Source organism: Heterodontus francisci, chromosome 17 (assembly GCF_036365525.1).
Source record: "Heterodontus francisci isolate sHetFra1 chromosome 17, sHetFra1.hap1, whole genome shotgun sequence".
Taxonomy (NCBI): domain Eukaryota; kingdom Metazoa; phylum Chordata; class Chondrichthyes; order Heterodontiformes; family Heterodontidae; genus Heterodontus; species Heterodontus francisci.
This window is the reverse complement of record NC_090387.1, coordinates 31,761,285-31,775,930: the sequence shown is the minus strand read 5'-3', so window position 1 is coordinate 31,775,930 and position 14,646 is coordinate 31,761,285. Positions and strand designations below refer to the sequence as shown.

At 41.9% G+C, this 14,646-nt stretch overlaps 1 protein-coding gene across 1 annotated transcript in view; it reads right to left on the bottom strand.

Moving 5' to 3' along the window:
- nfat5b (nuclear factor of activated T cells 5b) overlaps window positions 1-14,646 on the bottom strand; it is a 196,733-nt gene that overhangs the window by 23,406 nt on the left and 158,681 nt on the right. The window contains exons 11-12 of the mRNA XM_068049209.1: window positions 9,950-10,101; window positions 5,665-8,164 (exon numbers count right to left, since the gene is read on the bottom strand). Coding sequence (XP_067905310.1) covers window positions 5,665-8,164; window positions 9,950-10,101 — 2,652 coding nt within the window. The remainder of the gene's footprint in view (window positions 1-5,664; window positions 8,165-9,949; window positions 10,102-14,646) is intronic.

Here is a 14,646-nt window from a genome sequence, read left to right as displayed (position 1 = left end):
GTGGGAGTCAGTTGCCAGCATTCGCCAGAGCTGGCGGGCAGCCATAAAGACAGGGCTAAATTGTGGCGAGTCGAAGAGACTTAGTAGTTGGCAGGAAAAAAGACAGAGGCGCAAGGGGAGAGCCAACTGTGCAACAGCCCCAACAAACAAATTTCTCTGCAGCACCTGTGGAAGAGCCTGTCACTCCAGAATTGGCCTTTATAGCCACTCCAGGCGCTGCTTCACAAACCACTGACCACCTCCAGGCGCGTATCCATTGTCTCTCGAGATAAGGAGGCCCAAAAGAAATTCTAATAATTTTCTCAGTAACTTTTCCCTGGTGATGGTAATTGTTTTAACTTCCTTTCTCCCTTTCAACTCTTGATTCACAATTATTCCTGGAATGTTATTTGTATCCTCTAGTGAAGACAGATGCAAAAAATCTATTCAATTCCTCCACCATTTCCTTATTTTCCATTATTAACTCCCCAGACTCACTCTCTAGAGGACCAACACTCATCTTATTACCTTTGAGGTTCTGCTTTTTAATTTAGTAATAATCTCTGGATTATTACCTGAGCCATGATCAAATTGGTGTAAGGCAAATAAAATTAGAGAGTTAAATATGTGGCTGAACGACTGGTGTGGGAGAAATGGGTTTCGATTCATACAGCACTGGCACTAGTACTGGGGAAAGTGGGAGCTGTACCGACGAGACGGTCTTTACCTGAACTGTGCTGGGACCAGTGTTTGGCAAGTCGTATCACTAGGCCAGTAGAGAGGGCTTTAAACTAAATAGTGGGGGTGAGGGATCACATGGAATAGGAGGGTCAGTGTCCAACTGGATAAAAAATTGGCTTAAGGACAGAAAACATCAAGTTGTGATAAATGGTTGTTTTTCAGACTGGAGGATGGTAGACAGCGGTGTTCCACAAAGGTCAGTGTTAGGACCACTGTTTTCTTTTGCTATATATAATTGACTTGGATCTTGGAATAGAGTAGAATTTCGATACTTGCCAATGTGACCAAACCTGGAGGAGCAGCAGACAATAAGGATGATATGAACCACCTGCAACAGGACATAGATAGGAGAGCAGAATGGACAGACAAGTGGCAGATGGAATTTAATACAGACAAGTGTGAGGTGATGCATTTTAGCAGAAGGGATAGGGTGAAGCAATATAGACTTAATGGTGCAGTTCTAAAGAGTGTATAGGAACAGAGGAACCTGGGGGTGCATCGATCTTTGAAGGTGGCAGAACATGTTGAGAGAGTGGTTAGCAAAGCATATGGAATCTTGGTATTCATAAATAGAGGCATATAGAGTACAAAAGCCAGGAAGTTGTGCTGAACTTTTATAAAGCTCTGGTGGGGCCTCAACTAGAGTACTGTGTCCAGTTCTGGTCATCACGCTTTAGGAAGGATATGAGGATCTCGAGAGGGTGCAGAGAAAATTTACCAGATCGATTCCAGGGATGGGGGATTTTAGTTACAAGGTTAGGTTGGAAAAGCTGGGATTGTTCTCCCTGGAGCAAAGAAGATTGAGGGGAGATTTGATAGAGATGTACAAGATTATGATGGGCTTAAATAAATTAGACAAGGAAGAACTGTTCCCATTAACTGATGGTATAAGGACTAGGGAACACAGATTGAAGATTTTGGGCAAAAGATGCAGGGGGAATGTGAGCAAGAACATTTTATGCAGCGAGTGGTAATGACCTGGAACTTATTGCTTACGAGGGTGGAGACAGTGGTGACAATGATTTCAAAAGGAAATTGGATAGACACCTGAGGAAATAAACTTGCAGGGTGACAGGTCTCGAGTAGGGAAGTGGGACTGACTAGACTGCCCCGCGGAGAGCCAGCATGGACTCGATGGGGCGAATGACCTCCTTCTGTGCCATAAATGATTCTAACTCTCTACATGTCTATATAGTATCTTTACATTGATCACATTTATATGGAAAATTGGCAGGCTCCCTATGTAGGAATACACTTGAAAAAAGCATTGAAATAGTAGGGAAATGCAAACAAACACAAGATAATGATAAATCTGCACAAGCAAACATCTGTAACTCCAAATGACTTTCTGAATCCAGATCAGTTAGAAGATCAGAATCAGTAGGGGCACTCTACTCGTTGGTATAATCACCATCTGATAATTGTTCCCCTAACCCATAGGAGGGATTTTAACCACAAAAAGCAACCGGGTTTAGGTCGCAGGTGGTTGTGGGGGGCGGGGGAGTGTGGGGGTTAAAGACCTAAAAATCAGAATCTCGACACCAACCTGCCTACTTCTGGCTTTAACAGATGGAAAGGCAACCAACCTGATCCAAGGAGGAGGACTGGCAATTGAAATATTATGATGAGACTGTGAGCCTGATCGTTATTCAATTTTTGAATGTAGCTATGGACAGTTGGGTTGCTCAGGAAGGGCTGCCAGATTCAGGAGGTGAGTGCCGTTGCATTTGGATCCAGCAGGCATGCCAGCCTAGGCAAACCCTGCGATCAAGCAACCACCCCACCGACCTTCCCCACCAGGCCTCTGACTGTCCCCACCACCATTCCGAGACCTCTGACCCCGATCCCCTCCAATCCCAGCCTACAATTACCTCCACCAACATCCCCAGGCCTCTGATTCCAACCCCCCACCAGGCCTCACCCAATGAGTACTCCGAATCTCCCCCACTGCCCCACGAACATAGAGATCGTCCTCTCTCCCTTCCAATCGACCTCCCCTTCCCCTACCTGTAGGCATGCACCTGCCTTGTCCTGCAGCCTCCACCAACCTGTTCCCTACCTGACAGGAATCCAAGCCTGTCAATCAAACTGGTTCATGACATCACATATATAAAACGCCAGAGTGCGCGGGGGACCACAATGTCTGCGTTCATCATGTCATACTGACCCCCACACCAGCAGGTCAGCTAAGATAAAAAAAAAAAACAGGCCATATTTGTTGCATCCTCTATTTCAGACAATTTCTTATCCGTGTCCAAGTTCACCCCAAGATACTGATTGGCTTAAATTGACTGACATCATCGCTACCGGGCGTGCCCGTTCTAGTCAATATTCCATGCACAGTGCTTGAACACTGTCGTTAATGATGCAAAAATCCATTTCAAGGTACCCGAGAATGTCACAGAAATATGACTGGATTATACGCCAATGTTTAAGTGTAGTATTATTCCATATAGACCAGAAGGTCCCTGGTTCAATGTTTGATCTATGCTGAGTTAGTCAGGACAACAACTGGGGCATGAGGGAAGAAATCAGCCAGGACTTCACTGTTTGCAGAGTATGATGGCATGGATGTTCAGTAAGAACAGATCAAGCTTGGCTATGATACCATCCATAGATAGCCCACTGACACTCACTCCCAGTTGAAGAATGACCATTTGGATAAGGTACTGGAGGGTATCCAACACCTGTAGTACTATACCTCAGCAACAGTCAGTGCTTCAGGAGAGGAATGGGAAAAATAGAAAATTAAAGAAAAAAAAGTGTAAAAGATTTACTGAGTTTTATCTTTTGAAACCAGTTATAGAACAGAATCACACAATGGTTACAGCACAGTAGGAGGCTATTTGGCCCGTCGTGTCCATGCCGGCTCTCTGCAAGAGCAACTCTGCTAGTTCCACTCCCCTGCCTTTTCCCCAAAGCACTGCAAAATTTTTCTCTTTAGATATCCAAATCTCTTTTGAAAGCCATGATTTAAACTGCCTTCATGACACTCTCAGGCAGTGCAGTCCAGATCCTAACCACTTGCTGCGCATGCAATTTTTCCTCATGTCGTCATTACTTCTTTTGCCATTCACCGTAAAATCAGTGTCCTCTAGTTCTTGACCCTTCTGCCAATGGAAGGTTTCTCCCTATCTACTCTGTCCAGACCACTCATGATTTTGAACACGTCTATCAAATCTCCTCTCGACCTCTCTTCTCTAAGGAGAACAGCCCGATTCTACAATCTGTCCTCATAACTGAAGTCCCTCAACCCTGGAACCATTCTCGTAAATCTTCTCTGCACCCTCTCTAATGCTTTCACATCCTTCCTAAAGTGTGGATGCCCAGAATTGAACACAATACTCCAGCTGAGGCTGAACCAGTGTTTTATAAACATTCGCCATAACTTCCTTACTTTTGTACTGCATGCCTCTATTTATAAAGCCCAGGATCCCACATGCTTTATTAACTGCTTTCTCAATCTACCATGACAGCTTCAACGATTTATTTGCATATACCCCAGGTCTCTTTGATCCTGCACCCCCTTTAGAATTGTATCTTTTATTTTATATCGTCTCTCCTAAACCTTCCTATCAAAATGTATCACTTCCCACTTCTCTGCATTAAATTTCATCAGTCACATGTCCACCCATTCCACCAACCTGTCTATGTGCTCTTGAAGACTATCACTATCCTCCTCACAGTTCACAATACTTACAAATTTTGTGTCACCTGCAAATTTTGAAATTGTGCTCTGTACACCCAAGCCTAGTCGTTAATACAGATCAAGAAAAGCAATGGTCCTAATATCAACCCCTTGGGGAAGCCCACCAAATACCTTCCTCCAGTCCGAAAAACAACTGTTCACCACTACTGTTTCAAATCATTCGGTCAACCTTGTATCCTTGCTGTCACTGTCCCTTTTATTCCATGGGCTTCAACTTTGCTGACAAGCCTGTTATGTGGCACTTTATCAAATGCTTTTTGGAAGTTCATGTACACCACATCAACTGCATTACCCTCATCAACCCTCCTTGTTAACTCATCAAAAAACCCAAATCAAGTTAAATAAACATGATTTGCCTTCAACAAATCCATGTTGGCTTTTCTTAATTAATCTACCCTTGTCCAAGTGACTGTTAATTTTGTCCCAGATTTTCATTTCTGGAAGCTTTCCCACCACCGATGTTAAACTGAAATAAAAACAAGAAATGCTGGAACCATTCAGCAGGTCTGGCAGCATCTGTGGAAAGAGAAGCAGAGTTAACGTTTTGGGTCAGTGACCCTTCCTCGGAACTGTTCCGAACTTGCAAACTCCGCACAGGCAGGACCCAGAACTGAACCCAGGTCGCTGGAGCTGTGAGGCTGCAGTGCTAACCACCGCACCACTGTGCCGCCCAACTGCACCTTCCTTGAACAAGGGTGTAACATTTGCAATTCTCCAGTCCTCTGCCACCACCCCTGTATCCAAGGAGGATTGGAAGATTATGGCAGTGCCTCCGTTATTTCCACCCTTACTTCCCTCAGTACCCTCGGATGCATCTGATCCGGTCCTGGTGCCTTAGCAACTTTAAGCACAGTCAACCTTTCTAATACCTCCTCTTTATCAATTTTTAGCCCATCCAGTGTCTCAACTACCTCCTCTTTCACCGTGACTTTGGCAGCATCTTGTTCCTTGGTAACGACAGATGCAAAATACTCATTTAGTACTTCAGCCATGCCCTCTGCCTCCATGCATAAATCCCCTTTTTGGTCCCTAATCGGCCCCACTCTCCTTTTACCATCTTTTTACTATTTATATGCCTAAAGGTGACTTTTGGATTCCCTTTTATGTTAGTAAAATATTAGTATACAATAAAAATAACATGGATTTGGGGAAAAATACACTTTTTAAATTTAAATTAGTCAGGCAAACAGTTTTCATTCAATCCATAAAGTTGTTTATCTTTAAGTTACACTTACCATTTTGAATTTCAAACAAGTACAAGCCAGTCGGTTGTTGAGCTGATGCAGGTGTATTCTGAAGCTGATTCATGGTTCCTTGTGGGTGAAAAAGTGTACTTTGTGACTGACCCGATACAGATGTGTTGGTCTGAAGGACAGGCACATTATTCTGAGGATTAAAAATAGTGGACTGTTGTATCTCTTGTTGATTCATATCATTCTGTAATGCAGACATTGAAGTTTGGGAAATGAACAGCGTGACCTGTTGATCTTGGGAATCTCCAGAACTTTGAACCAACTGTATTTGAGGTTGGCCATGAAAAACTGATGACTGTTGCTCATCTCCCTGAGGAGTCCCATTATTTTGAAGTGGAGAAACTGCAGTCTGATTTTCGAATTGCATGGATGATTGCTGTTCTTGATTAACTGACACCATATTAGGCTGAGTATGAAAAAGATTTTGGTTCTGCTGCTCCTGGGAAGCCAAATTTGTATTCATTGGAGGCATAGTATTCTGAGAGTTGAAAATGACATTCTGGTGTTCCTGGGAAGTCATGCTGCTATTTATTGGAGAAATGGTATTTTGAGAGTTAAAAAGAACATTCTGAGGTTGGTCTTGAGGTGAATTGCTGTTGTGAAGTGTAGCTATTGAGCGTTGGGTCTGAAAGATTGATGCTTGCTGATTTTGTGGAGAAGTGTTAGCCTGGGAAGAGGACAAAGTGACCTGATGTTGAAAAAGGCTCGGCTGCTGTTGTTGCTCTTGAGGAATCATGCTACTCTGAATCTGAGTCATGTGTGGCTGGGTCTGAAAGACATTTACAGATTGCTGCTCAGGATTTCCTGAACTTTGGAGTGTTCGAATCGAGCTCTGTGGTGAATAAAAGCTAATCTGTTGTTTTTCTTGTGAGATGTTGCTATCTTGAAGTGAAGGCAAGGAGTTTGAAGAAAGAAAAAGAGTGCTTTGTTGCTGGTCTTGGCCAATTGAAGACCCTTGAAGAACTGCTAGTGAATTTTGAGAATGAAACAATGCTGACTGTACTTGATCCTGGGAAGCAGCAGTGTTCTGATGTTGTAGGACAGTGCTCGAGCAGTGAAATAGTCCAGATCGTGATTCTTGTGAACAAGCTGCACTTTGAACTTGATTTAGGGAATTTTGTGGATGGAACAGTTCAGATGATGGATGAGATTGTTGCAAGAAGTTTCCAGGTTGCATCGGCATCATTTCCCCACTCTGCTGAAAAATACCAGTTTGCTGTGAAGAGCCACCAGCTTTGACATGCATCATCCCATCTGTATTAGAAAACAAAGTTACTTGAGGCTGATTTTCTCCACACTGCTGCATCTGCACAATAGACTGAAACATATTGGTTTGTCTCTGGTTCGACTGCACCGTGGCCTCTTCCACAGTAACCAGAGAGTTAGAGCACTGAAAGACACTTGAGGAAGAAGGTTGCTGCTGAGGTTTCCCTGTGTTTTCATTTCCTGCAACAGATGTAGCAGGTGAAAACAATCCACTGTGGGATATCTGGTGATGGTTTTCATCATTGGACTGCAAACTAGACATAACATGAGTGGTTTGCTGAAAAATATCAGCTTGTTGGAGGTTTCCATTTAAAGAGCCTTGGACACTCATAACTTTAGAAGACTGGTACAAGTCTGATTGGAGTTGCCCTGATCCAGGGCAAATGTTCTGTTGCATTTCCATCAGCATGTCTGTCGAGGACTCTAACATTTGTTGATTTGACAATGAATTCTCAGGTCCAGAGAGAACACTGTCAGATCTAGGGAGCGATGAGTTCTCCGAACTTGAGAACAGACCTTGAGTGAGGTTGCTCTGCATAGTAGATACTTGGTGGAACAGACCTGCATTCATCTGGTCATGCACCTCTTCCACAGGTTGTTGCATTGTCTCAGGTGTGCCAGATCCAGTAAATAAGACAGAGGTCAACTGCTGCTGAGTAGCTTCCAAAGCCTGTTGAACAAGACTAACATTGCCACTTCTGCCATTGTCGGCATTTGTTTGAAAGTTTCTTGGTTGCATAGAATGCATAGTATTCTGCAACGGTGATACATTGCTGCTTGGTTGAAATATGTTGGGTGAATGCTCCTGTAGTGCCTGGGTCTGCGATTGTTGCTGTTGTTGCTTTTGCTGCAGCGCAGACTCAGGCATTTGGGATAAGGATATCTTGGCTACACCTGACTGCAAAATTTCTCTTGGTTGGACCTCCCTTGAATCCAGCAATATGCTAGCATTGTGAAACTGGGTTGTTTGCTGAAGCAAACCTTCATTATTCTGGAGCTGGCTGGAACATTTGGATGCTTGAAAAGCACATGGCTGAGAAATGTCTTGTTTTTGTACATTAGCCAGAGTATCCGTAGTTGGAAAGACATTTGGCTGAATTTGCTGGTGCTGCTCACTGTCTCCCCCTTGATGAGACACAGATGCAGAGAATGGAACCCCTGCTTTGGCATTTGAAGAGATTTCCAAAGATTGCTGTCCTGTTCCCATCTCTTGAGTCTGAATGAAAAAAAACCCAAAACTAATTCAAAGCAATATTATTATAACTATGCATTACACTTTTTACACTACTAATTAAAAAAATTAATTGAAAGATCTTCATATTTTACACCCTTGCAGTGTTGAAACCGTTTGACAGTTTGGAACACACGGCAACTGGCGGATAATTGTGTAAAGTCAGAAGACAAATGTATACATTTGAAACCAGATGTCAACATTAACCAACGTTAATGACAAAAGACGAGCTGAGCATATTAATCACACAATGACAGATCTTGATATAAAAATAAAACATTTCTAAAATCTGAAGCTAATGTTGATAGCTACACAAAAATCAGAAGCTTTGAAGAACATAAGATCACATGAATGTTAAAGAAAATTGTACAAATCATAACAGGAATAAATAATTTTGGTAGGAAGAACAAGGGAAGTCAATACAAAACAAAAGGATACAATTCTAAAAGGAGTACAAGTGCAGAGACACCTGTAGGTATATATGTGCACAAATCGTTGAAGGTGGCAGGACAGGTTGAGACAGCGGTTAGTAAGGCATATGGGATCCTGGGCTTTATAAATAGAGGCACAGAGTACAAAAGCAAAGCAGTTATGGTGAATCTTTGTAAAATGCTAGTTCAGCCTCAACTGGAGTATTGTGTCCAATTCTGGGCACCACACCTCAGGAAGCACGTGAAGGCATCAGAGAGGATGCAGAAAAGATTTACGAGAATGGTTTCAGTGATGAGGCACCTTAGTTATGTGGATAGATTGGTAAAGCTGGGGCTGTTCTCTTTAGAGAAGGTTTACAGGAGATTTAACAGTTGTTCAAAATCATGAGAGGTTGAGACAGAGTAGATAAAGAGAAACTGTTCCCATTGGTGGAAGGGTCGAGAACCAGACGACGCCCATTTCAGGTGACTGGCAAAAGAAGTAATGGCGACATGAAGAAAAACTTTTTTTTATAAACGCAGCAAGTGGTTAAGATCTGGAATGCACTGCCTGAGAGTGTGGTGAAGGCAGATTCAATTGTGGCTTTCAAAAGGGAATTGGATAATTATCTAAAGAAAAAAATTTGCAGAGCCACAGGGAAAAGGCAGGGGAATGGGACTCGCAGAGTAGCTCTTACAGAGAGCCCACATGGACACAGCAGGCCAAATGGCCTCCATCTGTGCTGTAACTATTCTATGTTTCTATGATTCTACAGGAAGGCAAAATTAACAGTAAAGAAACTAGTAACAGAAAAGCTACTACTAATGAAGAGATTTGCAAAGATTACTGTCCTGTTTCCATCTCAAGTCTGAATGAAAAAAAAAACAAAACTAATTCAAAGCATTATAACTATGCCTTACATTTTTTACACAACTACTAATTAAAAAAAACTGAAAGATCTTCATATTTTACACCCTTGCTGTGTTGAACCTATTTGATAGTTTGGAACACATTGCAACTGGGAGATAATTGTGTAATGCCAGAAGACAAATGTATACATTTGAAACCAGATGTCAACATTAACCAACGGTAATGACAAAAGACTAGTTGAGCATATTAATCACGCAATGACTGATCTTGATACAAAAATAAAACATTTCTAAAATCTGAAGCTAATGTTGTTACCTACACAAAAATCAGAAGCTTAAGAAAAACATAAGATCACAGAGAACAGAGGTATGCTTCCAGAACAAGGCATCATATACAACTGGGACGTAGAAGGGCTGTGTAGCTTTGTTTGCTCCTTAAATTTTTTTTTTTTAAATTGCATTTCTGCCTATTTTGGAGAAAAATTCATACTTTAAAGACGGTTGATGTTGTCTGATTCAGTATCACATCCATTGGCGTCGTCGTCTCTTTCTTTACTGCAACAGATGGCAGAAGGGGCGATAACAAGGCATTGGGGAGATTCGCTTCATCCAAGTTAGAGCTTGTGATTTTCATTCCTGAAGCTATGAAAATGAGGCAAAAAAAAAAAATCATATTTCAGCTCTGATAGCCCCTTCCTGATCAAAACTAAAAAATATGTGCACAAAAAGAACAAACGTTAGGTGCTGTAATGTGTTTCTAACATCATGTACTGCATCCATTTCGTTGATGCCAAAACATCCTGAAATTTCCTGGACATCCTCTGAACGTAAAATTTTAACCCACGCATTAGAAATCAAATTACTGTTGAGTATAATGGTGATATTGCCACCATCATCTTTGCTAACAGTATAGTGGTTAACCTGTTTTCAATCTAGTACATGTTCCTTTTAATGGTACAGGTTGTAAAGGTTAACAGTGAGCCAGATCTAGTGATTTTTCAGCAGGAGCCCAAGCAAACTCCATTCAGTATTTATAGCCACCTCATCTTCAGATTAATTCTTCTCCAGAATCGCACCCTTACCCTCAAGTAGATATGCATCAGCCTCAATACTAGGACCTTGCAACTGAAACAACAATTTTTATTTATGAGGCATGTTTTATTTAGAAAACATGCAAAGGTACTTTGACATGTAGCCAAAAAGTCAGATTTTGAGCAGGTTGAGAGATAAGTAGCAAATTTCAGACAGTAGGATCAAGACGGCAGAAGACTGTGCCACAGACTGTGGAGCAGAGGGAGAAGGAATGTAAAAGGAGAGCAAAGGCTGGGATGGATTACAGACATAAGACAGGCTGAGGCTGTGTGATCTCCTGAATGATGCCTGCTTTGCTGCTTTCCATTTGCTTCCTGTCTACACAGTCTCCACACATCCTTCAGAACCTTTGTCACCCCTTCTCGTACTTGGTTGGATTGGCTTCTCCTACTTCTGCTCTTGCTCCTACGTGCTCAACTCTATAGAGCAATTCCTCAGATCAGCTCCATTATCTACACTGAATTTGTGGGTTTAAACTTCACCCTCCCTAGCACTCTCAACTTCACTGTTCTCAGCCCTTTGGTTTCACTTGCATTGTTCCTTGGTCCTCTGCTGGCACACTGGATCCAATGGTGCATAGCACCTGAGGTTACTAGGCATGTTTACTGGACAACTGGATCAACGCCTGCTGGCTGAATCAAAGACTCTCCACTCCTCCTGGTTCTGTTTTCACTGAACAATCTTCAGCAATGGGCGCATTGATTCTCTGGCCCTTGAACAGCTCTAGGATCACTCCCTTTCCATAAGTGCTTCAAAACTGGACACTAGCGCTTTGATGCTCTAAGCTGTCTCCACCCTGAATACAAGTTAACTTCATCCCTAGGACGAATAAAAAAAATTCAAATGGTGAATAAAAATGAGGCACGCAGCCTCATTATAATATTTAAAGTGCCAGCATGCCTCCTTGGACTGGATGGCTGCCCATCCCCTCATCCTGCCTCTGTTAAAACCTGAGTGGGTAGGTTGGAGGCGGGTTGGGGTCAGGATTCAGACTTTTAACACTTCAACCCCCTCATCTGTTTTTTGGGGCTAAAATTCCCCCAAAGTGACCAGAAATTAAGTAGAATTAGAAGAACTTTTATTTCTCAGGAAAACTGAGAACCTGGGACTTTAAAAATAATGACAGACCCATGAGATCTCCGCTAGTATATGAAGTGCCTTAGTACAATTAGGTGGGGCGATGGGGGGGTGGGGGGGAGCGGGTGGTGAAAATCAGATCTGTTAAAGGTCATAAAAACTGAAATAATTGATAACATAATTCAAGTACTAAAAAAAGGTTGAATTATTAAAGTCAGATAAAATTTGATATATCAGACGAGTTTAGCTTTAGTCCTGGATGAGCTGAAATTTTCTCCAATTAAACATTGGAACGATCTAAGCCATTGTTTATGGCCCCCATAACAACTTTGTTCCCTAGCCACCTACTCCATCCTTGGTCATTGCCTTAGACTGAACTGGACTATTTGCAATCTTGGTGTCCTATATGACCCTGAGCTGCACTTCTGACCCCATAATCCTCTCCATCACCAAGACCATCTACTTCCACCTTCCGTAACATTGTTGGTCTCTGTCCCGCTTCAACCCATCTGCTGCTGAAACCCTCATTCATGCTTTTGTTACCTCCAGACTATTGCAATGCTCCCGCTGGCTGGCCTCTCATTTTCCATTTTTCACATACTTGAACTCATCCAAACTCTGCTCCTCGTATCCTAAGTCTTTTCACTGCTACATGGTTGAAAAGATCAAAGCACAAAACTCCCAGAATACCTCATGTATGAGTCTATTGAAATGCATATACAATTAATCTGGAAAAGGCCATCAAGGAGATTAATGAATGGGTGTCATTTCAATTGGGTAAAGTTGACAATGTTGTAAAAGGAATTCAGGAACTTAAATCATTGAGCCTAAGCATTCAGAGATAAGATAATGCTAAAACATTTTTAATGTCCATGTGATTTTTCTCCTGGGTTGCTCGCAGTAGTGTCCTGGAGATTAATTTTTAATTCTAGGAGACTCCAGGACAGCCTAGAGAGCTAGCAATAGTTCCTTCTGTGTAACATTATCAAGCAGCAGTCTATCCTATTTCCTGTTGATTACATTGAGAAAATATTACAATCAGCTAACCTACATTGGCAGGCAAGTAGTTTCTATATGCATCATGGCTTTCCAGGTAATCACAGATGGTATTATAGCTCGAGGGTATAACAATAATAACTAGTATGATTTAAGATAGATGCCTTTTAAAGGGTTCAACCCCATAACAAGCCAAGGGAACTATTCTTTTGACCACCCATACTCTTGTTCACTGACTGAAATATGCCAAAACATACAAACAAAAGTATCAATATTTACTAAAATGCTAACACTGAAGATGATTTAAAGCAGGAAATGTCCAATCCTTTGTCTTCGCAGGTGCTACATAGAACATTGAGGGCTAAATATACAGGTAAAATCCATGCTCCTATTTAATTAGCATACATCTGAAGTTGGTTATACTAACAGACCTTTACCAAGATTGAGGCAACAGTGCTAGAAACAGCTCCAAAATAGGAACATTGGAATTGCTAGATGAAAAAGGACCAAGGCCCATCTAGTTCACATACGAATTAGGAGCAGAGTAGGCCATTTGGCCCCTGAGAGCCTGCTCTACCATTTTAAGATCATGGCTGATCTGATTGTGGCCTCAAACTCCACTTTCGCACCTACCCCTAATACCCTTTGACTCCCTTGTTAGTCAAGAATTTATCTACCTCTGCCTAAAAAATATTCAATGACCCTGCCTCCACCGCTCTCTGGGGAAGAGAGTTCCAAAGAAACACAACCCTCAGAGAAAAAAAATTTCCTCATCTCTGTCTTAAATGGGCGACCCCTTATTTTTAAACTGTGTCCCCTAGTTCTAGTCTCTGCCACAAGGGGAAACATCCTTTCAGCATCCACCCTGTCAAGTCCCCTCAGGATCTTACATGTTTTAATAAGGTCACCTCTCATTCTTCTAAACCACTGGATACAGACCCAGCCTGTCCAAACTTTCTTCACAAGATAATCCCCCCATCCCAGGTATCAGTCGCGTGAACCTTCTCTGAACTACCTCTAACGTATTTATATCCTTCCTTAAATAAGGAGACCTAAACTGTACACAGTATTCCAGATGTGGTCTCACCAATATCCTATACAACTGTAGCAAAACATCCCTACTTTTATATTCCATTCCCCTTGCAATAAACTACAACATTCCATTTGCCTTCCTAATCACTTGCTGTACCTGCATACCAACCTTTTGTGATTCATGTACCAGGACCCCTAGATCCCTATGTACCTCAGAGTTCTGCAATCTCTCTCCATTTAAGTAGTATGCTGCTTTACTATTCTTCCTGCCAAAGTGGATAAATGCACATTTTCCCACGTTACACGCCAGTTGCCAATTTTTTTCCCACTCACTTAACCTTTGTAGCCTGTTTATGCCCTCTTCAAAATTTACTTTCCTACCTATCTTTGTGTCATCAGCAAATTTAACAACCATACATTCGGCCCCTTCATCCAAGTTATTGATACAAATTGTAAATAGTTGAGGTCCCAGCTCTGATCCCTGTGGCACTCCACTCATTACATCTTGCCAACCCAAAAATGACCCATTTATGCCTACTTTCTGTTTCCTATTAGCTAAGCAATCCACTATCCATGCTAATATGTTACCCCCAACACCATTAGCTCACCTTATAATCCTAATAGTCGCATGATACCATGGAGTTGCTGACTAATCACAGCAATCAATCGCAATCAGTTAGTCTGCAACAGACTCAGGACATGACGCAAGGAAAATACCAGTGATGGGAAGCTTTGGGAATCAGTCATCTGTTACTCCTAAGCATGCTACATTTACCATATGTCTTTCTCAAATTACTCAAATAGTGAACCTAAAATATAATTTTCTGCAAGACTTGTATAATGTATACCAAAATATAAGTTTGTGAAAGAATTCTTTCCAAACCTCCAGGCCCACAAAATTCAAACAGGACAAACTAAAGGATAAGAAATAAAAATGCAAATAGGATGAAGTTGTCTGGAACTCCAGCTGCAGGTTTGACATTCCTGATT